At 34.7% G+C, this 24816-nt stretch overlaps 1 protein-coding gene across 2 annotated transcripts; it reads left to right on the top strand.

Moving 5' to 3' along the window:
• The first annotated feature begins 235 nt into the window (after positions 1–235).
• Positions 236–24499, top strand: Neurl4 (neuralized E3 ubiquitin protein ligase 4). Of its 2 annotated transcripts, none has more exons than XM_088271693.1 (32): positions 236–604; positions 1495–1608; positions 3297–3410; positions 3494–3616; positions 3864–3984; positions 4135–4213; positions 4561–4693; positions 5057–5212; positions 5292–5432; positions 6702–6786; positions 7879–8011; positions 8573–8749; positions 9530–9623; positions 10322–10439; positions 10832–10925; positions 11018–11211; positions 11311–11475; positions 11679–11803; positions 12041–12132; positions 12208–12337; positions 12429–12570; positions 12823–12992; positions 13149–13293; positions 16828–16962; positions 17623–17705; positions 17800–17955; positions 19769–19954; positions 20050–20833; positions 22311–22491; positions 22926–23003; positions 23714–23813; positions 24334–24499. In XM_088271693.1, exons 1-32 carry the CDS (start codon positions 452–454, stop codon positions 24355–24357), a joined length of 4725 nt encoding a protein of 1574 aa, XP_088127819.1. In that variant the 5' UTR covers positions 236–451; the 3' UTR covers positions 24358–24499. The 2 variants fall into 2 exon arrangements, with proteins under 2 accessions (XP_088127819.1, XP_088127813.1); XM_088271687.1 differs by having other exon boundaries at positions 20050–21085.
• Positions 24500–24816: the final 317 nt, after the last annotated feature.

Genomic DNA, 24816 nt, shown 5'->3' with positions numbered 1-24816 from the left:
CCATAATAGTAGAAAAAAATTACCTTAATTAAAATTATTTTTTTTGTTCCATTATTTTGGATACTAACATAGTGTTTCTGTTGAGCAACAGTTGTCAAATCTATAGACAATAAATACAAATATTTTTGACAGTACTACGGAATTCAAACAAACGGCAGGCGCCGCGGACGCCGGTGTCATGCGCCTATAACGATTGGGAAAAATCAATAATTTCATTTGCGAATCGCAATACGGCACAGGTGGGAGTTTATAAACATCCTTTATTTTAACCCGGGAGTTAAGCGTATGTTCGCGTCCATGTTATCCGCCGAGACCTGGACTCTCGGATCAGCTCGCATGCTCTCGACGCTCGAGGGTTCCCCTCGTCTGTTCGCCGATATCGGAAACGTTTACGTCTATTTCTCAGACATTCAGAGTTCGTCACAGCTGTAACTTCATTTGAGGCGCAACTATGTTGTTCCATCCGAATTGTGGGGAAAATATAAGGCTGGTGGATGGTCGCTACGTCGCCGAAAAGGTTCCCCATGTTACCCAGAACACTCTCCTGCTTAGTGGAGATCCACTGAGCGATCTTTCTCCCTTCTATGTACGGATATTAAAAAAGGTAAGACGTTACTCTATTACTTGAAGGAAAATATTCGTTTATCCTTTGCTGTAAACAACCCTTAAATACTTTTCCTTTATTGTGTGCAATATTTGTAGTAAACATGTTTTTATTCCCGCCATATTGAATGTTTCTAGAAGAAGAAGACATACGTTGTCTTTAAATATTAAAATAATAATAGTTTTAAGCTCAATTAATGATTTAAAATATCATTTTCAATATTCAATAGAAACATTTTAGTCACACTGAAAAAAAAAATATTGAAAAAATACGAATTCTGACTGGAAACAAGATGGATCAGTTTTCTTTCGAAACTTTAAATAACAATACACGTTTTTCTTTGATCCTAAGTGGTATGTTTAAGAGAGAAAACAATTTTTATTTATTGATTCTTGTAGATATTCCTGTAATTTCTTTGTAATGATAAAACATATTGTTGTAGCAAACCACCTAACAAGCAAAGTTATTTTGATTTCTGCTGCTATTAATAGCATTAAAAATTGTTTCTCAACCACATCCAAGTACTTTTTGTTTTGAAATTAAATAGATGCCAACTGAAACATTTCCTTTCAATTCTTAAAAATAATAAACTTTTACCCATTTACTTTCTATTTTTGATTAAAACCAACTGTTTCATACCATATGAAATGGTTTGCAAACATGGATACAAAATGGATGCCATTTATTTTTCATTTAAGAATATATTTTATCTTCCCTTTGTGATTCGATTTCAGATTTTTTCATCGAGTCCGGAATCACCAATGCCTCATCATTTATACATGGTGATGCATTTTTGTTTTATTCTTGCTCATTATTCAATTAAAAAACATTGATAGAATTTTGAAAAATGTTTTTTTTTATCTTTGGCAACTGGTTTGAATTGTTCACAGAATGAGGGAACACGGAAGCATTTGATGAAAGTGGGAGTAACAACTCTTGATCCTAATCTGGGATCATTGCTTCCAAAAAACATTGAAGGCCTTCACAAAGTGGCTAATACTTGGGTAAGGATATATTTACAATAAGATATAATAAATAAACACATATATGATTAATAGTCAGAATTCTCATTAACAACGTTTTTTGATATATAGGTTGTTTTTAAATTTAAGAGGTTTGGTTTTTAAATTGGCAACATTGTTTCTATAGACTGTCAATTTGACAGTTGATTTGTTGTCAGTAGGTTGTGCACTCTCACAATGAATATACTGAATGACCATTATGCGTGCGTCATAGGTTCGGTGAATGGGCCGAAAACCATATTCAGCTTGATCCCCTTTTTCAACGCAAGATTTTGTTCACTGATGAGGCACATTTTTTGTTAAATGACCATGCCAATAAGCAGAATTGTCGAATTCGGAGTGGAAAAAGAAGAAGCCTTTGTCGAGATGCTCTTACATCCATCCAATTTTTAAAAGTCCAATTTTTTTGAAAGACATTGCTGGCCAGAATGTTACTGTCAATGGAGGACGCTGTAGAGCCATAATTACTGATTTCTTCGTACCTCAGTTGAATGGCAATGATGTGACAGAACTGTGGTTTCAACAAGATGGTGCAACATAAATTTAGTGCGGGAAACATTTGATGAGGGCATAATTGAGGGCGTAATGGAACTGTGAACTGTCCTTGAGCTTCATTCGAGCTAGCCGTAGTGCTCATATGACTGAAATCGTATTGAAACAATTATGGCATAAAATTATCTATGAAACAAAGCCAATATCATAGACATTAACATTTTAATGTTTTTATTTTTTATTTTGTATACCTCTAAAAAAAACACTATATTATTTTAAACTTAAGTTTGTTTTTTCTCAATGCATTGGAAAAATATATTCACAAAAAATAAATCATAGTGGACTCCATATTTTAATTATAATGTCGACCGGTTTCCAAGCAGACAAATTAGATTTGAAGAAGAAGCCATTTGTTTCAAAATCTGTGGACATCATTTTTTTTGTAATATCAAGTTTTATTAAATATTATTTTTTTGTTATTATGCCGTGTGTTAGATTTATTATCAAAAAATGCTAATAACCAATGTTCAGAACAATCTGAATTGCAGTGAAAATTGAGATGTTTTGAATATTGAAAGCATTAACTTTGTGGATCGTATTAACATATTATTTTGAGAAATAAAAACACTTTGTTTTTTGATCCACTCACATTTTTATTAACAACCAACTAGTTTCGGCAACAACCTGTTGCGCTCTTCAGGGTTTAATTTATGAAACCCTGAAGAGGGCAACAGGTTGTTGCCGAAACTAGTTGGTTGTTAATAAAAATGTGAGTGGATCAAAAAACCAAGTCTTTTTATTTCTCAAAATGAAATTGAGATGATTTGTGGTTTTATTTTGCCGTAAAGAACCCAAAGTGCAGTAAGAGCACATACTAGGTATTTGAGAGAGAAATGCAAAAGGCTCTAAAAACTAGTCTAAAGTGAAGATATCGACATTCACATTTCGCTTTGTTCGTTCTACCATTATGCTAAAATATGAAAACCAAAAATATATTATCAATATCATCACTACACTTATAGAGCTCTTTATGTTATTTCCCAAATGCATAGTTCATGCTTTTACTATACTTTAAGCTCTGTATATTGATGATAAAATATAATTTTTTGATCATATATTTTTTGTCCATGCTGTTTTATAATTAACAGATTTATAATAAATATTTTTTTCCGTTACAGTTTTTGTTTGGTGATTGGATTGCTAACAACAAAAGTCTTGATGGGGTTCGTTTCAGTGGAAATATTAACTCAATGAAAGTGGGTGATACTGTTGGAATAGTGAGGAACTGTAAAGTAAGCGTCCTCTGTAACATCATGGTTTTCTATCTTATAATATGCAATTTAAAGACTTCTTAAATCGTGATATTGTGTTGTAGGGTGAACTGGTATATTTTGTGAATGGAGTGAGTCTAGGAGTCGCAGCGAAGGATCTCCCAGAAAACGTCTATGGGGTCATAGATTTATGCGGATTAGCTTACCAAGTATCCGTCCATACCCAGGTTAAAGTTTTTACAATCATCCTAATTTCCCCATGCAATATCACAAATATTACTGTCCAATTGAGCGCTAATTTTGTACTAAATCTGAATTATCATTCTCATTCAGAATATGATTATTTCCAATTTCCTAATTTACCTTGTTACAGAGAACTTTGTTATAATAATTAATGAAATAGAGGATCTTAATTTTATATGATGGAAATAAATAATACAAATACGTATTAGAAATACTAATTTTCACTTTCAGGCGAAGATGCGGAACGAGGACAGAATATTCTCTCGTTTCGAAATTCTCTCAGAAATGAATTTTCTGTGCAACCAGCCATCAAGTGCTGGAGCAAATACAAGTCAGGGAGCGATTCCGAAAGGTTGTTATATATTCCTAATGAGAAGAAAGTTATTGTTCATGTGTGCCGCCTATTATTGATTTTCCCAAATCTAGCATTCCTATTAGCTTATAACAATATACACAAGAATGTTATGCTTTTTTCCAATATATACATATTTCTTTTCTTTAGGAAAGTCGCCAAAATCGGAAGACAAATTACGCTTCCATAAGAGGACTGGAAGTTTGGTGAAGCTGAGTGCGAGTCGCAGGTAATTTTAGATGCACAGTTAGCCTTATTTAATTTTGAATTTGTTGCTTGTAATAATTTTTTTAAATTTATCTATTCTTTAACCTTCATTGAGTTGTACAATGTCACAATATGTTGTGAGATACTGAGGCATGGTGGCAAGATCCATGGTCAATTATCAACCATGTAATAATGGATGTTAGCCATGCCATATGGTACCGTGACTATGGTTAACTCTTGATTAATAATTCAGTCAATTCAATTCTGAAATTGTATTTTTTCAACTGAAGACTACTTAAAAGTTAATAGGAATGAGTTATACCATGTTTTTGGAACCAAGCATATCCTTAAAATATTTCACCATCACAGGACAGCTCAACGTCGCCATCCCCTTGATGAATTCAACAATGGAGTGGTAATGACTCATCGCTACCTATATGATGACGAATTATTCGAAATCAGGATTGACTGCCTAGTCAATAAATGGAGTGGCAGTATTGAGGTGAGATTATTCTTTTTAAATTGACTATAATAATTATTTTACTTCAAAGAAAAAATAAAGTTTTGCCATTTCTTTTAGAATTATTTTTGTGTGAAATTTTTATTCTTCAATCTGCTAGAAATAAATAAAAATACAATATTATAAATTATAAAATGCATTTTACTCAATCAATCAAATTAGACTGTTGCCAGCCGAAAGGATGTGAGTGACATATGCCAATTTCTGCTATACTATTTCATAAAGTGCTAAGGTCAAGTGAACACAAGTCGGTATTGGAGGGCGAGTCACCCTGTCCTGTCGGCAGTTTGGAATGTCAACAATATCCTTAAGTATACCATTGTTGACATATTATTGGTATCATAGGTCGGTGTTACCACCCACAATCCCAGCGCAATGGAGTTCCCAGCTACGATGACTAACATGCGCTCCGGCACTATCATGATGTCTGGATGTGGAATATTGACAAATGGAAGAGGTACTCGTCGTGAATATGGAAATTTTAACCTTGACCAACTTCAGGTAAACAGTTGTAATTCATTGCCTCTTTGAAAGTATTTCCAAAAAGTACATGTAGTAAATGTATTTTCTCGAATTTTAGGCTGGTGATAAAGTTGGTCTCATCCGCAAGAATAATGGAAATCTCCATTATTTTATAAACGGTCTCGATCAAGGAGTCGCAGTTTCCAAAGTAAACCAACAAGTTTGGGGCGTGGTAGATTTGTATGGAATGACCGTAAAGGTAAACTTGTACCTACTGTTATTTAACTATATATGTCTTCTCCATAAATTCTGTATAAAATATGCATCATCATAATTTTATACTTCTCTACAGTAAGTCCTCTACTTACATGATTAATTCGTTCCAAAGGTTTTCTCTTTCAAAGGTAATTTGAAAAATTTGTGAATTTTTGTATATGTAATAATACGCGCTAGTTCAAACGATATATTTACTACATATGTGAAAACAGAATAGATCTACATGCATATAAATAATAATGCATATAGAATATATGATGAAACTCTTTTATTATTGAAGTTATTATTTAGTCAGATATGTACATAATCATTTCTGTGTGCATACATAGTTACATTTCAGTACAAACTACATATCAAAGTACTGATCCAGTGTTGTTTGCGTTGTAGCCTTTTTATTTTCTTCATAAACTATGGTATAAATATCAAAAGCATCGTTCACTGATTTTGAAACTTCCGTAAATTGTTTTGGATCAGGGTCTCGAGTTTCCAAGCCAGCTAATCCATTTGCAATCAAATTAAAAAATTGAGTCATCTTCTTGGTTTAAAATTGGTTTGGTCTTTCATGTTCTTTCTGTTCTTCTCAGTTCCTTGGGTCCCATCAAAACTTCGTTGCTCATTTATGTTGAATAACTGTTGACTAAATTGACAAAAATCCTCTTCTTCCAGATTTTGGTTCAGTTCTTTAATAATTTCAAAAAGTTCACGAATTTCATTGTCACCCCCTTCAATTTCAGCTTCTACTACAGTTTGAATACTATCCTTGGTCAATTTGGGAATGAGTTTATTCCTTCGCTACTCATCGTAGATGTTAAAATTTCATTTCAGGCAACACCAATATTTTTAACGTCTTTATAAATATTAAACTCTTTCCAGAATAGGGTTAAAGATTTGGCCTATTCTCTCCATCAGTAGTTCTGACTGCCTGCCTGAATATGTTTCGTAAGTAATACTTTTTAGATGTATAAATTACACGTTGGTGCTTTGGTTATAAAATGGAGGTTGTATTTCCAAATGTTTCTTCCTCCAGGAAGAAACATTATTTTCATGTTTTTTCCCTCTCTTACTAACCCATGAACACAATAGTTTATGTAATATGTAAAAAAGCGACTTAAGAACATAAATAAATAAACTTTTTTTAGATATTGTGTAAGTACGAATTCACGTAAGTTGAAATCACGCAAGTAGAGGACTTATTGTATTTACTTTTGTGTTGTATAAATAATTATATTTATATTACAATTAATGTTTGTAGGTTTCCATCATGGATCCAGATGGAGAGGACTTTGAGGAACATGAAGACATAACGAATATTCTCGAGATAGGAGAACCATCAAAAGGTATACATTTTTTTGTTTGATTCATTTTGTATAAAAAAAGCTTGTTTAATGAATCACTTTTTACACTGTGTCTCATTTACCATTCTGCCCAGCATTCAAAAGTCAAGTGATATGAAATGCTCAAACATCCATATTCTCTTACAAATTTGCTATCAACACATTGTCGGCGGGACACGGCATTTGCCGTTTTTCGCGGACTGTCGGTCAACTGCGGGACACGGCAAATGCCATTTTTGTCGACTGTCGGTTATCGGCGGGAAACGGCAATATACGGGTTTGTTATCAGCGTGAAATAAAACGCGTTGAAGGGTAATCTGCTACCTGGGTGCTAGGCGACAGTCTGTTGTCGTTATGTGAGATGCCTTGTCCGGATTGGCTAGTGTGTCGCTTGTAAAGGCATCGCCAGAAATCTAGAGTTTTTATGTGATCTCAATCTCCAGTTTAGTTTGAGTCATTTTACGTATTGGACTATTTTTCATACCGCTCGCACTGTTGGTATTTTATTATTTGAATATATTAGCATTTTATAGGGAATGATACCTCGGAGGGGAAGACTATTTTTTAGAGTTTACAATGCTTCTTAAATTGTGAAATACGGAATACTTAATTAAAAATTATGTTTATAATTTATTTTTGATGATCAAATGTCATGTATGATTTCTTTGAAAATTTCAATCGAAAATATTATTTGGTTTAGAAATTGTGTCAATTTTTAAGAAAGCGATATATTTTGCGCTAATCGCGAAAAACGTCCGCTATAAGCTAGAGTCTATTGTTCGAAGCGCCCGACTACAATGTGTTAAGATATCTATTCATATCTGTTAAGATGTGTATAGTAAATGTGTTATATTATTTTTCCATTGTGAAGTTGGTATTATAGACAATTGTACCAGAATATCAAGGGAGTACACAATTGTCACTACAATACCCATTTTTGTGTTGCTGAAATCATAAATGTAAACTTTACTCCTTTGAGACTTATTTAGTTTGGACGATAATGTTCTGAGAGGTTAAATTCAAGGATAAAGTCACATAATATATGATTTTTGTTGTTAATATTGCCTTATTTAAATGTTTTTTTTTGTTGCTTAGTTCCACCATTGCCCGCTGGGCCTTCTCGCCCCGAGCACATTCCTTTCTGTGCCAACGACATCCTGGCCTTCCATCCCAACTGCGGATCTCACGCTGTCGTCATCAACAATGGCCAGACGGCTCACCGACCATGGTATGTTATTATTACATCCTTCCACTACAGTAATCATTTTTAAAACTAACACTTTATGCGGTGACATAAAAATGCGCCTAAAAAAATAAAAACATGATATATTCCTTACATTTTTGATGTTGTGTTAAATGGTCAAGTTAAGTTTTAATAAATAAAAGAATAATGTTTTTTCCCGAATTTTGATGTTGAATCTCCGGATGAAATTACAATGAAACTATGTACGTAGAAATATTTAGTGCAGATAGATGTAATTTCGATTCTGAATATTTATTTTTAACGACTTGCGAAATCCATATTGTCAGGAAGTTAATGTTAAAAACAATAAAAGGGTATTTGTTTTTTATAAAACAAAATTGAAGTCAAATTCATCTACATTTGACTTACTCATGTAGATAACGGCATTGTAATTTCAACTCCTACGTCATAATTCTTTAATATTTTTATATTTTCTTATAAAAATTTATTTGTGGTAAACATTTTTCAGTGTGTCCTTTTTACAGACCTACAAATTGATTGAAAACAGTACAATTATTAAAATAAGTAATATAATTTTTATTTCAGTGCAACGGATGATTTCAATAATGGCGTAGTCTTGACCAACCGCCCTCTGAAACCCGATGAGCTCTTTGAAGTCCGTTTAGAGAAAATAATAACCAAATGGGCCGGCTCCATTGAAATTGGAGTAACTTTGCACTCTCCCAGTGATTTGGAGTTCCCCTTCACCATGACCAATATGAAGTTAGTAAACCAAGTGCTGAGCTAATAAGGGTTTCATGAAATTCCTTCCTTCTTCATGTGCCTTGTCAGGTCCTCAACAACAATCAACAATCAAATCCCTGAGCTTTGTAAAGGTGGAGACTGACCGGAGCATTTCGTCGTAGCATAACATCGTAACATTGCTCGCGGCGAGCATCAGCTAGCATCCGAAACTATGGATGGAGCGCTCGGCTCGGTGTACTGACTGCCTGAATGCTCGCATCGTAGCGTGTTTCGTTACGATGAAACGCTCCGGTCAGTCTCCACCATAACAAATATAAATATTTACTAAATTTGAGGAAAAACTTTACAATTTTACAGCAGTTTGTTTCTTTTTTTCACATATGCTGTTTTACTTAAACTTTTTAAAAAAGCTTAGTAAAGGAGAAAATGCCTATTAGGTACCCGGTAACTAACGAATCTTTTCATATATCAGGTACCAGTTAATTTTATCATGAAAAACCCTACTCCTATTTATTATGCTTTTCAATAAAAATTAGTTGATTGAGTTCATTTACAGGGATAACAAAAAAATTCATTACATACAAGTAATTTTTTCACTCTAATATTTATTCAATATTATCCTGGACTGGTACCTGAAGCGGAGGGATGATCATCTTTCTTTTGTATGTTAACAACCAAGATAACACTGGGTTCATATGATGCAGTTTCCTATGCACCATCAGGTGCGAATAAGGGTTTTGAAGAAGAAGAAGATATATAAATGTATTGTTGTTTTATTTTTCAAACTGAAATTTTCAGATCTGGTACATGGATGATGACTGGGATTGGTATTATGCATAATCGAGTGACAGTCCGTGAACAGTACTCGACCAGTAGCTTGGATCAGCTTGTTGTGAGTAATTTTTAACTTAACCCACGCTATAAAGCTAAATTTAAATAAGTGTTAAATGGCTGATTGGGAAGTATGTTTTCTAGGGATGGAAAGATTGGTAAAGACATAGAAAGGAGAGTGAATGCTGGGAACAGAGTGAATGGTTCACTGAAATCAGTTATTGCAAATAAAAACCTAACAGCGAAAGCTTAACTGGCAGTACACATTGGAGTTCTGGTTCCAACCCTAATGTGTGGAAGTTAAACATTTAGTTGGCAAAAGAAGGATGAAAGTAGACTGAATGCAGTCAAAATACAATCTCTCAGAAGAATGTGCGACAAAATGATGTATGATGGATGTTCGAATAGTGAAATAAGGAGGGAATGCAAGGCTGAGATAAGCATTATAGATAAAATTATGAAGAGTGTGTTGAGATGGTTTGGACATGTGGAATGAGTGAGTGAGGAAAGAACGGTAAAACAAATTTATGAGGCGAATGTAGTTGGAAAAAGGAGCAGAGGAAGACCGAGAAAAACTTGGCACGATCAGGTATGCCAAATACTTAAAAGCGGTCAGGTTAGGAGTCGAAATAATCGGCGGGTATGTATGAGGAGATGCAGGAACGTGGAATAGGCGAAGATAGAGTGGTGTGGCGTTCTATTCTCTCTGCCTACCCCCGTGGAAAGCGGCGTGATGGTTAGTTGGTTAATATTCTGTAGGTTGGAGACCGCGTCGGAGTGATGCGTCAATCCTGTGGGACATTGCGCTTCTTTGTCAATGGTGTAGATCAAGGTCCGGCCACAAGTGGAATACCTGAAGGGATCTACGGAGTCATTGGTGAGTTTCTAAAGAATGTTTTTGTAATTTTTCCTCCTTCTTCCTTTCCCAACAGTCGTTTTCGTTCACTCACCCCTTGCTTAACTTTCATTTTGTATTCCTTGTGCACTTTTTTAACCGATTCATACTCAGTGGAGTTTTTATTCTTTGCTGCTTTACAATTTAACCACGCATTCTTCTTTTTCACTAATTCTTTGACATCATCAAACCACCACGCATCGCCTTTTTTCCGTCCTTGCACCTCTTTACCACGCACTACATTTAAATTGCCTACAAATTCATTACATGATAGATATCCAATAAACAGGTTTCATATTAATATTTGGTACATACCGGAGGAACAAAGGTGAAGGTTTACCGAACGTATTGTAACGATTTAAGATTGGTTACAGATCTTTATGGACAAGCTGCGCAAGCTTCTATCATCCAATCGCCGAGCCCTCCGGAATCTCTGCAGTCATCATACTCTAATGCAACATTGCACGGGTGAGTTACCATTATATATTGCAATTAAATGTAACACTTATCGCGATATTCATTTTTGCTATAGCAAGGATATATTTTTTTGTAATTTTCAGTGGGGAGCTTGCATTCCACCGCATCTGCGGTAATAATGTGACTGTTGGTAGAAATGGAGACATTGCATACAGATACAAGAAGAGGATTACCCGCGATAATATCCTTCTCAGCAACAGACCCCTTCGAGAGTTTGAAATGTTTCAAATACGAATTGATAATAAGGAATTTAATTGCCGTGGATTGATTGCCATTGGTAAATATGTAACATATGTTAACAATTACATGTACGTATTAAGATATAAATTTGCAAAATACAAGTATTTTTTGTTTTTTTTTTTAACTTGTTTTCTAGGCTTGACCACTGTATTTCCAACAAAAGTCGTTCTGCCACCCACTCCCGCTGAACTGTGTAAAGAAGTTTATATGTTGGATGGAAATTCTTTGTGCAATAACGAAACACAGATCCAACGATCTTACACATTTGACATGGATACTGTCCCCATTGGAACACTCATCGGTATGAAAAACATTTACATTTAAACTTATACTTATACGTCATACTTTTCTACTTTCTTAACTCCCAATCGTTATTATACATAACGTGGATTGTGTTGCACTGCCAAGACTTATCCTTATTGATTATCCCGTGAATATTTCACGATACAGATAAATCACAACTTCCACATATTAACAATTGATTTTGGAATATACTTTTTAAAGGTATCATGCGCCACGCAGACAGGAGTGTGCATTACTATGTTGATGGTGTGGATCAAGGAAAAGCTTGGGATATTCAGAGCATTAATATGTATGCAGTTGTAGATCTCAGTGGTCAGTGTACACAGGTAAAAAAAATACAAATATTTTATGAAATATATCTTGCAAGTTCTGTAAAGTGCTAATTTTAAGAGCCAGGTGTTCTAACTGTCAACTCAACGAATATCTTGTAATGCCCTCAGTTACTCGTTTATCCTATATAGACCCATACCCTACCCCTACTTATTGTTGGTATGCGCAGTGGTGTTTGTTGATAAAGTTTGAGGAATTAAATAGTTAGTTAAATATTTTGTTTTGCATTACAGGTTACCATAACACCACCAAAGCCGAGAGCGTTTGCCAACTCAGAAAATTCGCTTATGCTTTACACCGGATCTTCTCAAATGAAACAACACACGTATAAAAAGTTTTCATTCTGATTCTAAGTAGCAATAAGTGTCCATGCACCATTGTCACAATGATTTGATTTCAGGTTCTCCGAGTACTGCGGGCCGAACATCAAAGTGCACCAAGATGGGTCTCGAGCACTAGTGAATAACAATGAAAAGACGGGAAAACTTGTGTTCAGTTCTTCCCTTTTGAAACCTGATGAAATCTTCGAGGTTTGACAAAGAGAATATTTGTCAATGTTGTTTTAAATATTACTTAACCTTGTGTAAAATTTGTTTATTGACTTTTTTTGTTGGGTTTTAGGTCGAGTTGATGACGTGCGATACCACAATCACGGGGTCGATGAAAATTGGTGTCACTGATTTCAATATTCTGAATGCTCACGTCAATAGCAGCATTCCTTCGAGCATTGAAGGACTTCCAAAATTCACTTATTACATTGATGGTTAGTTTGCTCATTTCACGATGCATGTGTCATGTTATTACATATGCATTTCAAAGATTTTAATATTCACTTACATATTCCACTTTCATTTTTTATGGGTGGCTAAAATGAATTTAATAATTCACTCGACAACAGGTTATTATTACTTCATGAAATGAGTACATTATATAATTTACATAGTGTAATATGGTATTGTTTTATACAAAGCATAAAACAATTATAAATTAAATTTAATTTAATTTTGTATTTTAGAAAACTTTGTGAAGAATAATGTGAATAGTAATACTAAAATAGTGACATTCAATATGAAGACCCTGAAAAGTAAGGATACTGTTGCACTGCGACGAATTGGATACACCGATGCCATTTGTTTGATTATCAATTCTAACGAGCGTGGCGTTATTTTCGAAAACGTTCCTGATGTAAGTTTACCATGATATGTAATAATTTTGTATATTTCATGACTACAGATTTACATAAAAACTGTTCCCCTAGTATGGATATTATAAATTAAAGATTTGCTCCATAATATGCAAGTCACAAAGGTAATAGAACATGGCTTATTTTTTTGTTTGCAGAAAGTATTTGTGGTGATTGAGTTAGTAGGACCTCCTCAGGGTCTTCGGGTAACCTCTTTGGATGGACAACTGGACATGAGCGGAGGTCCTGAAGACCATCTCCACAGTGTCCACATGATTGACTCGATTGGATACCACAGTGAAGGTATTTGCGAATGTTTTCTCAATTATATTATTTCAGACATGCTATGCGAGTAGTAAATGCAATCCTAAAGTTAATTTGCAATTCCGTGATCAAGCAAGAAGGGTTTTAGTGTTTAAATTCAATGTTTTTAACAAAATGTCATGTTATATGTTCTGAATTGATTTCTGGAGTCCATAGCGTAAGAGAGAAGCGTTCATTTTCTTTCCCGGTATCGTGGTTTCTACTGTCTATTCCTGGGTCAGTGTCCTACTCTATGGTCGCTCGGTACGTTTTTGCTGATTTAGTATCCCAGTCATCCATGGATTTTGGTTTTTCAAAAAGCATTATTTTTTCATGTGAAAGAAAATGAATGCTTCTCTCATGATATGGACTCAAAAAATCAATAAAAAACATAATAAGAGTTTTAATGTTAGGTAAACCTCCATTATTTTATTTTGAATTAATTTGTACTAAACGTAGGTTCTTTTACGAGTCTTTGGTCCAGGCTAGCCCTAAGGACTCTTGGAAGTTTCTCAAGACTCAAGGGTTTGCAAAACCTAAAGATGCTGTAGATATTTCAATTGACTTAAATGCCCTAAATAGTCATTTTTCCAAACCTCCCGTTCTACTTGATAGCGCAATCAAATCAAATACAATATCACACATCAAATCCCTCCCTCAGCCCAACTGCCAACCTCTTTCATTTAATATTGTCACTGAAGCGGAAATTAAAAAAATTCTCCTTTCTATAAAGTCCAACTCCAGTGGATACGATGGAATTAATTTATCCATGATTAATCTCATTTTTTACTCCATTGGGCCAATCATCTCTCATATTATCAACTACTCACTTACTTCACATTCTTTTCCTGCAAAATGGAAAATTGCTAACATAATCCCACTCCCTAAAATACCTTCACCCACACAACTCACAGACTTTAGGCCGATTTCCATTCTACCAACCCTCTCCAAAATTATCGAAAGGGTAGTTTTTAATCAAACCAATAGCTACTTAAATAGTAATAAACTATTCGACCCATATCAATCAGGTTTCCGCTCAGCCCATAGCACAACGACGGTTTTAACCAAAATTACCGATGATATTAGACGCGCTATGAATGATAGACAACTTACTATCCTGGCTCTCCTAGATTTTAGCAGTGCATTCAATTCTGTGGATTTTGATATACTTCTCGCCCGACTAAGCTCCCTCAATTTCTCACATTCAGTTATACAATGGTATTCAGCTTTTTTAAATGGGAGAAGCCAAAGTGTTATTCTGCCAGATAAATCATCAGAGTTTAATTGGTTAAGCACAGGGGTACCTCAGGGTAGCGTTATTTCTCCACTCCTCTTCTCAATCTTCATAAACACCATATCTACCCACTTGAGTTGTTCTTATCATCTCTACGCCGACGACCTTCAAATTTATCTTCACACTGATGCCAAAAATGTTGATAATGCTATAAAAACGTTAAACTCTAATCTCTATTCAATCTCTTGTTGGTCCAAAGATAATGGTTTACTGATCAACCCAAAAAAATCTCAAGCCATTGTTATAGGTAGTCGTAGACAAATTTCCCTTCTAAACTTAACTACTTTATCACCTTTAGTAATTAACAAATCTCCAATTCCTTTTACGAAAACTGTAAAAAACCTTGGTATCTTAATGAACCAACACTTAAGCTGGAATGAACAGATAACTGAAGTTAGTAAAAAATTTTACCGCACTCTCCACTCATTGAAAAGGTTACAAAATTTTCTTCCGCCCACTGCTAAAATAAATCTGTCACAATCTGTCCTCCTATCTTCTCTGTGTTATGCTAATATATGTTACCTTAACGCTAGCACGGAACTTATCAATCGTCTGGAGCGTCTTCAGAATCATAGTATTCGCTTTATTTTTAACTTAAGGAAATATGACCATGTTTCACCCTGTCGCACTGAATTAAAATGGCTTCATTTTAAACAACGCATAAATTCACAATCTCTTGCCCTATTATACAACATTCTTCACGACCCCAGTGCACCAATTTATCTTGTAGAAAACTTCGTTTACCTTTCTGATCATGGTCTATCGCTTCGCTCTTCCCAAGAGAGAACACTCTCCATTCCTTGCCACAACACAGCATTCCTCAGTAATTCCTTTACTGTCCAAGCGGCTAGACTCTGGAATGAACTACCTCTACATGTAAAAAATGCACCTTCTATCTTAACCTTCAAAAAACGCCTGAAACATCATTATCTTACCTTAGAACCCTAACTGTCCATCTCCTCCTCCCCTGACCCCTCCTCTCTTTCTTAAACTTGCTACCGAATTCTACCTATTTATCATTAGAATCCTAGAATACTTTTATGTCTAATTGTTAATTAATTGTTTTTTAGTTTTTTGATAAAATCTATTACATCAGACAATAATATGTATTAACTTTTAAAAACGTCTGAGACATTACTATCTGTCATTAGAATCCTAACTGTCGATCAAACCTCCTCCCTCTACCTCCTTCCCTAATCTCCCTTCTTCCTTTGCCCTCCTTATTATCGTCTTTTGTTAATTTATGTTTCTTTTTAAATGTCAATTTGTAATTTATGTTTTTTTTTAATTGTTCAAGTACTATCTGCCCACTGATTGCAAACGGCTATATATGGTATCAAACGTTTTGATCAATATCACTAGTCCGTCTTTGGTCGGTTGGAAGATATTGCTTTTTAGCAATAAGCCCGCCAATGTACTTTTTATTTTCTGTACATGAAGTTTAAATAAATAAATAAAAAATAAAAACATTTTAAATAAAGTATCAATAATAAAAAACCCTTATCCGCACCCCAATGGTGCATAGGGCACTGTGTCATATTAACCCAGTGTTATCTTGATCGTTTACACATGAAGGAAAGGTGATCAGCCCTCCGCTTCAGGTACCAGTCCATGGTGATATTGAATAAATATTACAGTGAAAAATTCACTTATATTTATTTTACCCCCCTTGGGAATCGAACCCGGGACCTCCAGAACGGTAGACGAGCGTGCTGACCATTACACTACGGAGGCGGACAAGTATCAATACTTATATTAAATACAATAAAAAAATTTAAAAAACTTAATTTATTAAGATATCAAAATAAATTAAAAAAATAAACTACTCATTAATTAGCATATCAGAATCAAAGTACTCTAAGAATTATGTTTGATTTTACCAGTACATATAAGGTTGGTGACTGACCGGAGCATTTCGTCGTAATGTAACGTCGTAACATTGCTGGCGGTGAGCATCCATAACTATGAATGGAACGCTCGGCTTGCTGTACTGACTGCCTGAATGCCCGCATCGTAACGTGTTACGTTACGACTAAATGGCTCCGGTCAGTCACCACCCTTACAATAATCATTAAAAGTATGAATAAAAAAAAACACTTGGTATTTTTTTCCTCTCCTGGAGCATTGCTGCCATCATTTATTTAAAAAAAAAGATATACGTATTACAGGATTTGTGGATTTTGTAGTAATGGAACATTGTAAAACGAATAGTTATTTACTTTATTTAACTATTTTTTTAGATTGCTGTTATGTTCCCCTTGACCGTATGATGCAAGGAACTCAGCCCCGACGTAAACCAAGCTTGCCTTTTGAAGGTTTCCATACTGCGGAATTCCACTGTGACCACGGAAAAAATATACTCATGGATAATGATAGTTAGTTTATTGTTTATTTACCATATTGACGTAATATGACAACCGTATAAATATTAGGAAATATTTTTACACAAGTATATTTTTCTCATAAAAAAGCTGTTATTTTTAACGTTCTTTATGTTACTGTAAATATCTAAGTTAGCAAAATTTTATACGGTAATCATTTTATTTTTTATCTTTATTATCTTACTTTATAAATACTACATTGCAATAGCCCTTAAATTTATTTATATCTATTAACGAGCAGGAGATTGTATTTTATGGGCATGATAATGAAAGAAAAGAGTACATATATTGAATTTTTTTAATATGTACCTGGAATTTGATTTATTATTCAATTTTCCTTAGTAAGGTTATTTGGATTGTCTCATAAACATCAGCAAAATATGATTATCTAATAAATAATTTACAGCTTTTTATAATGGGAACTACAAATAACCTGATGTGTCGGGTTGTGGTCCCGTGGTTAGTGTGGCGGACTCTCGAGTTAGAGTTTCTCAGTACGAACCCACTCTACCACAATTTGATACCTATTTCTAACTATGAGCCGCTTAAGGCTCGCAGAAATATGTAGTATGAAATTGAAGTATTTTTGTAAATAATAAAAACACAAATATTTCTCTTTTAAAAAAAATTGTTAAAATTATGATTGTTTTTTAGCCCGTACCGCCCGTCGCATTAGGGGATATAATCAAGGTCTGGTTGTGGTCAATCGTCAAATAATGCGAGGACAGTCCTACCAGGTATGTATACATATATATTTTAACATGCGTATTGTTCAAATTGTGTTTACATTGTATATTGTAAAGTTGTGTTTATAATTGTGTGAATATTCAGTTTGTAGTACAAAAGGTGAATACTAAGTGGTGTTCGGGACTCATGGTGGGCGCATGCAGATATTGGCTCCCTCGGTGTCAGCCACCTTCAGCTGCAGACCTTGGTGTTGGTTACTGGTTGGTTTCCAAAGACACCATGTATCTCGATGGATATAAGGTATATTATCAATTGATGGACTTGCCGATATGGCTCACTCCTTTCAAGAACGTCATAAATCAAAAAACCTGATTTTTCAGGAGATAGTTTTTAAAGTTGAAAAATATAATACAATGTATTCAAAATAAATCTCAAACCACTTACTGAACTTTTTACTATGCAACAGATCTTTATAGGTAAAACCTGAAGGTTTTTTCTCCATTTGAAAAATATTTAGTATATTTAAAAAAATAATTAAACAATACCTTTTCTTCAAAATGCAAAAACAACACTTTCTGCCCTGTAGCGGGTAAATATTTAGTTACAAGTATGCCGCTTTTGCTGGGATATAGTACATTTTCTGGGCATTCCAAAAACATGCACAAATGAAAATTGACAGTTTTTGATTTATGATGTTCTTGAAAGAAGTGAGCGATATGTGTACTCTCAATAATTGAATCATTCACTCACATTTTTATTAACCAACTAGTTTCGGCAACAACCTGTTGCCCTCTTCAGGGTTACATTTATTACTAAATGTTAAAATTTATTAATTTAGTAAAAATTTATTACTAAATGTAACCCTGAAGAGGGCAACAGGTTGTTGCCGAAACTAGTTGGTTAATAAAAATGTGAGTGGATCAGAACACAAAGTATTTTTATTTCTCAAAATAATATATCAATATGATCCACAAAGTTAATGCTTTCAATATTCAAAACATAATTGAATTATTGTTCAAAAACCATAAGTAATCTAAACATAGACTATCCTCCTTCCTCCACGTGGCAATTTAAACTCCGAGAACAGGAAAAAAACACACATAGCCAAATCTGGTGAATATGGTGGCTGTTTGATGATATTCCACGCATTTTTGTTTAAAATTTGGACGCAATGGCTGCTTTGTGAGACAGCGTTTCATCATATTCCAAATTCCATGAATTGTTTTTCCAGTTGTTAATAAAAAAAAATCTGATCTTTTTTTATTAATGGTTTCTCTCGCCTCGTAACACCCAAGTAATGTTGTTTGTCAGCTGTTCAACCTTCCATTAGGAATTTCAAGTGAACAAATCCTCAAATATAAAAAAAATAATGTGAAGAATCTTAATTTTGGATCAACCCTTCCTCGCTTGTTTAGATTTCATGTTGTTTGGCAAGCACTATTCTGATGATTGTTGGCTGGTTTGTAGATTTAAGTCTCATTACCCGTGATGATGCGTCGGGTGAATGTGAGGTCCAATTTCACTCGTTCTAGTATGTCTTCACCCACTCAATTACAACACACCTTTAATACTAGTTTGAGGTCTTTTGGAACGAATCTGAGCCGATTCATGAGAGAAGTCGAGTTCACGGGCTAGTTCTCTTAGACTGAAACGACTATTATCAAGCACTGATTTCTTTACTTTATCAACGTTTTTCATTATTGAGGTTGAAAGATGTCCAGAATGAGGCAAATCTTCAACAGCTTTCTTCAACATATCAGATGTCATGCACAACATAAAATATTGAACAAATTCATTGATTAATATATTTTTTCAAAGTAAAAACTGCCAGACACTTTTGAACCAACTTATGTTTTCGAATCTTGTCAACAAATTAAATGACAGATTGCGCTCAAACTCTGCATCATAATACATCACAATGCTACCAACTTATAAAAAATTAAAACATCAAAAGTAATTAATGCGGACAATTTGAGGGACACAGGCCTCAAACTTATTTGATTAAATGTAAATAACTATGCAAGCAGAAAAAAGTGTCAACTTACTAAGGCTGTTAAATGGGATAGAGTATTAGATTTATATATTTCTTTTATTTAATAAATTAATTTTTCAGAAATCTTCTGATTACGCAAAAGATTTGGATGAGGTACGTGTTGGCACCATAGTGTCTGTTTTATTTTCCGAATCTGGAGAACTGGAGTTAACTATTGACGGAGTGGATCTCGGTCCTTTTGTAAAGATAAATCCTAAATTCCGGGAGGTATACCCGATTGTCGACATTTACGGAAAATGTGAACAGGTAATACGGATTTTATTTGAAAAGATTGATTGAAAAAGAAAGATTGATTAAAAATAAAATATATTGGTTTCTACTTTTACATTCCCCCTTTTCAGATTTCCTTCTTCAACTCACCTGACGAAGCTGATACTGTGGAAGTATCAATGATTGATGATCTGTCCAATTCAGTCACGGTGACTGTCAAGGGAAACCAAATTGATGCTGCAGTTAAGGACAATTTTCCTGTAGGATATGAGCCCACTTTGCAACGTGAAAAAGCGGATTTAGAATATCACGAAAAAGAATTTTTTCACGGATTTGAGGACATATCTAAGGTGCCCGATGGATCATCCATAAGTAAAAGCTTGTCTTACGATGATAGCTTGGACATTCTGTTACAAAACCCTTGCGTTGCCAATGAACTTAAAAATGTCGAAATAAAAAATAAATCTGTTCTTTCCATTAAGCGTAAGGAATGCAGTAATGTGTGGACCAAATGTTTCGATAATATTGAAATCCCCGCTGGTGTTACGATCACCAATCCCCGTTCTGCATTCCAACATTCGTTCCCGTTCTCCAGTGATGATGACAAAGCCGGCAGCAGCTCTTCTCTTTCCAAGAGTTTATCTTCTCAGCAGCTCAATAGCTCGCCAGCAGCTACAGTGGATCCGTCACCCCCCATCGACCCTCCGGAAGAATTCGCTTGCTTCACTGCCGAGCCTACAGCGTCTGCTCCCGAATTCCTCTCAGCTCCCGTCAAACAGGATATTGGGAAAATTTCCAAAATAATGCAAATTATGGCGGACTATATCGAAAGCGATACCACTCTTACGCCTCGTGAGATGAGTGCAATGCGCGCTCAACAGAGAAAAGAAATGAGAGAATCTCTGCGGACCATGAGTAAGTTTGGTTACGTTTCTGATGATGAGGAGCATGGCTTCTCTCCCGACGGTGCACAGACCGGCGCCTGCGTAGTGGATGGTGATCCCAAGACCGAAGGATTTCACGTCAATAACATGTCTTGCACTTACCTCAGACAAATGATTTTGTATAAGCATGACATGATCCTACCTGAGGTGTTTTCTAACATATACCCAAGGTGTTTTTGCAAATCATGCTTTAACCCGGTACCTAGCAGCATGATTCCTAATGGTACGTATAATTAATTTATCAACCTGTTTTACTCAAATGAAATCTATTTATGTAATTTAATTTGGCGATTAACATAACAATATTCTAACTGTGTAACTGTGCATATGTATGCAGTGGGTCTTTACTTTTTCTTGATTTTCATTATTTTCATTATTTCACCATCTAGCCTGGAAGACATCACCATAATTTGTCTCATACAAATTATTATAAACTGCCATCGCTTTTTGAAACATTAATTTTGTTCCTTAAAGAAAATGTTTTTAAATTTTCAAAAAAAGATCAGTCTACTCTATAAAATACAATTATGTACATAATATTGTGCGAACATTCAGCGCGTGTTGACACTTAGTCTCAAAATTTTGTAAAGGATTTTCTAATAAGGAGTTTCCAAGCTGTACCGAAAACTACAACAAAACTAATATTGTCATATTAAGTTTGTTAGAGATTTATTATTCAGCTGTATTAGTGCTAAAATACATGGCAAAAGACCATCTTACCCTACACCCTACAGCCTTAATGGAAAACCCTTTACCTTATGGTAACTTTAAAACTTTCAATTTTTGCTCTTTGAAAAGTAAATTTTTTATGTTTTTTGTTTTTTGTTTTATGTTTTGTCTTGCGAATGACTAGTTTGTGCTATAACAATGGAGCAAAAGAACACACCAATGGGTTTATTGATACTTGAAGTGAAGTTATTAGTAAAATTTCATAAATTTTTTAAATGTGTGTTTTGCCAAAATAGGTAAGATGTAAATAATCTGGTGTTGATTGATCACATTAAATTATTCTGATGCATGTCCTACTCACCATTGTGGGTGGCGGATAAGAAGATGCATTGTAATATTGGCGTAACATTATTTTTGCAATACTTGTATTTTTTCATAGAATCAGCAAATTTAAGGATAAACGTGTTTGCTTGCCCTGCTGTTATAGCGCTTGTGCACTACACAGAATTTTACCGTCCGGCAGCCTGGTTTTTAAATAAAAGCAACTACGACAGTTTAGCGTGATTGAATTTACGCGCACCGGGATTACGTATCGATCAAGCGCACTGATCCGAAGAAAGACGGCCAAAAGCACAAGCCAATCCAAGCCAATCATCCGTTTTATCATGCTAACCGGACTGCCTGACAGTAAAATTCCGTGTATTGCTCAAGCGCTGTTCCTGTGATGCCTTTTAACTTTCATAATATGTACTGTTTCAGTAATTTTGAATTGTCTTTAGGTTGGGTTCGCTTCCCCATTCGCGGGTTTGAGGTTGTGAATCCGTGCTGGGACCGCGGGTACTGGCATGTGCCTCCGTGGGAAACTGGTCCGGCAATGATAACTATGACTTGCCTTTCATCTCCATTCCAACTCGAAAACTCCCTTCGACCCTTAAACTCAGATACATCTATTAAACAGAGGTTTGTTTGATTCATGCATTAACCCCCCGGCATCTCGGCTTTACATTTTTTTTTCTCGCTATCTTGTCGTTAAATAAACACATTTCTCTATATTTTTCTTATTGTATTTGTGTATATAAAACAATGTTTGCTTCTACATTCTTAAATAAAACGTGTTTCTAATGTAGAGAATGTGTTGTAATTCAAATTATTAATGCTAATTTATTTATTTATTTTGATACTTTTCAACATCCAAATTTTAATTTCTGAGGTTAAAATTGAAATATTTCTTTAATTTAATCGCTGTACTATTTATGTTATCAAGGACTAGCGCTTGAGGTAGTTTAGTTCAAATTACCTTACCTTTATGGTATTTATAAATATGATAGCAGCGTCCTATTTGTGAGTGAGCAGATACACAAGTTGTGTGCGCTGACAAAATGTTGAAATTCCAGGTATCGGGCAGAAAATGGACAAGTGTATTATGTGGGAGCTGCTTTAGAAATGGCCATGTGTATCAGCCGCGCAAAAGGGTAATTTCTTTCAATTTCTCGCTTCGAAATATCCCACTTTGCCTACAAAATGTGGGAAAAGTTGACCATTGGATAGTAAAATTACGCTATATTGAATTATGTATTGAATGTTAAATCAAACGAATGTTTGAAAATGCCAGAACTAGGCAAAATAATTGTCGCAAAATCGATTTTAATATGTTTTTTTTTTTAAACAATAAAGTACAACTTAGTAGACTCATATTAATAATATTTATTACATGTCCGCCTCCGTAATGGTCAGCACGCTCAGCTACCATTCTGGAGGTCCTGGGCTCGATTCTTAGGGGGGGTCAAATAAATAAAAGTGATTTTTTCACTATAATATTTATTTAATATTACCCTGGACTGGTACCTGAAGCGGGGGGCTGATCGCCTTTCCTTCATGTGTAAACGATCAAGATAACACTGCGTTTATATGACGCAGTGCCCTATGCACCATTGGGGTGCAAATAAGGGTTTTGTTATTATTATTATTACATAATTTAAAGTTGAGTTTTACAAATTAAACGCCAAATCTATAAATATATTTAAGTAATTTGATAAATATGTCCCGTAAGCTACTAAATAAGAATATTATCATTCTGTATGGCACGAGTAGTGTGAAATGGAAATGGCAGTGTGCGAAGGGCTGTAACGGAATAGAAGTGGTTTTGGGCCGGTGGAATTTTATTTGCTTTTCTCGATTACAGATGTAACGGTTGTACGGGCGATGAGAGTTCTGATTCTTGGCCCAATGTAAATGGTCATTGCTTTATCGCCCTATATCTTCACTTTGTCATCAGCGATAAGGTAGGTACATGTTTACACCAAAATATTACATTTGTGTCGCCTACTTTCAAAACACGCCACATCCAATTTTATAAGATTTAAAAATAAATACCCTATTGGAATCCCAATTGTGGGTTTTATTGTTTAAAATATTTATATTCTTGAAAACCCGGCTAAAAAATACTTAAAAACAGCGTTGTATTTCAAATTCCCCTATATTCATGAAACTTGCCTTCTGACCCATATCGGCCAATCAGAGAGCGGGGATAGGTCAGAAATTAAGATGACGTCATTATCGGTTAGTGTTCCGTGTTTTTTTTTAAATACTGAAAAAAATTCCAAAAAAATGGGAAAATTCTCTATTTCACAATATATTATCTAAAGATGGACAAATCTTTTAAACAAAATGTTACCTGGAGAATTTTGCATTTTTTGGAAAAACGACTTACATGGATCTGGCGGATTTTGAGGTAATATTTTGTTAAAATAATTCATTTTTTTAATTAATTACCACATGTCGTAAAATCATTTTAAATTTCAGGGTGACGAGTCCGACGATGACTAAACTTTCGATATGACACACAACACTTGTGTATCATCTACAAAAACATGGAATGAAAGCATTGGATTACAGATTAATTTGTGGCTAGTTGTGTTTTTTCTGTAAAGCCTGGTAAATCATCATGGAATCGGGAAGTCAAGCTCAACGCTTGTACGAGAAAGATACACAAGTATTATTCTCATTATTACGACACTTGGTGTCCAACACCTGCGATACAACATTTTGAAGATGTCGTTGATATAAACAGTGATATTAGCTAATTGTTTAGCTACTTTTTTCCTCATCAATGTAATTAGTCAAGTATTTTCGATCTTCAAGGAACTTGTACCAATTAGAAGTGTTAAAGATTTAAGCGCTATTTAGTAAGAATACGGGTACGCGACCCCGAGTACTCTAGCCATTACTGCTGTTCTCCCTACCTACCCACTATTCCTCCTAAGGCGGAGACTGACCGGAGCATTT

This window comes from Brachycentrus maculatus, unplaced genomic scaffold, assembly GCF_059751285.1.
Source record: "Brachycentrus maculatus isolate JH-2025_06_01 unplaced genomic scaffold, ASM5975128v1 h1tg000029l, whole genome shotgun sequence".
Classification (NCBI taxonomy): Eukaryota; Metazoa; Arthropoda; class Insecta; order Trichoptera; family Brachycentridae; genus Brachycentrus; species Brachycentrus maculatus.
This window is presented reverse-complemented; position numbering and strand designations above follow the sequence as displayed.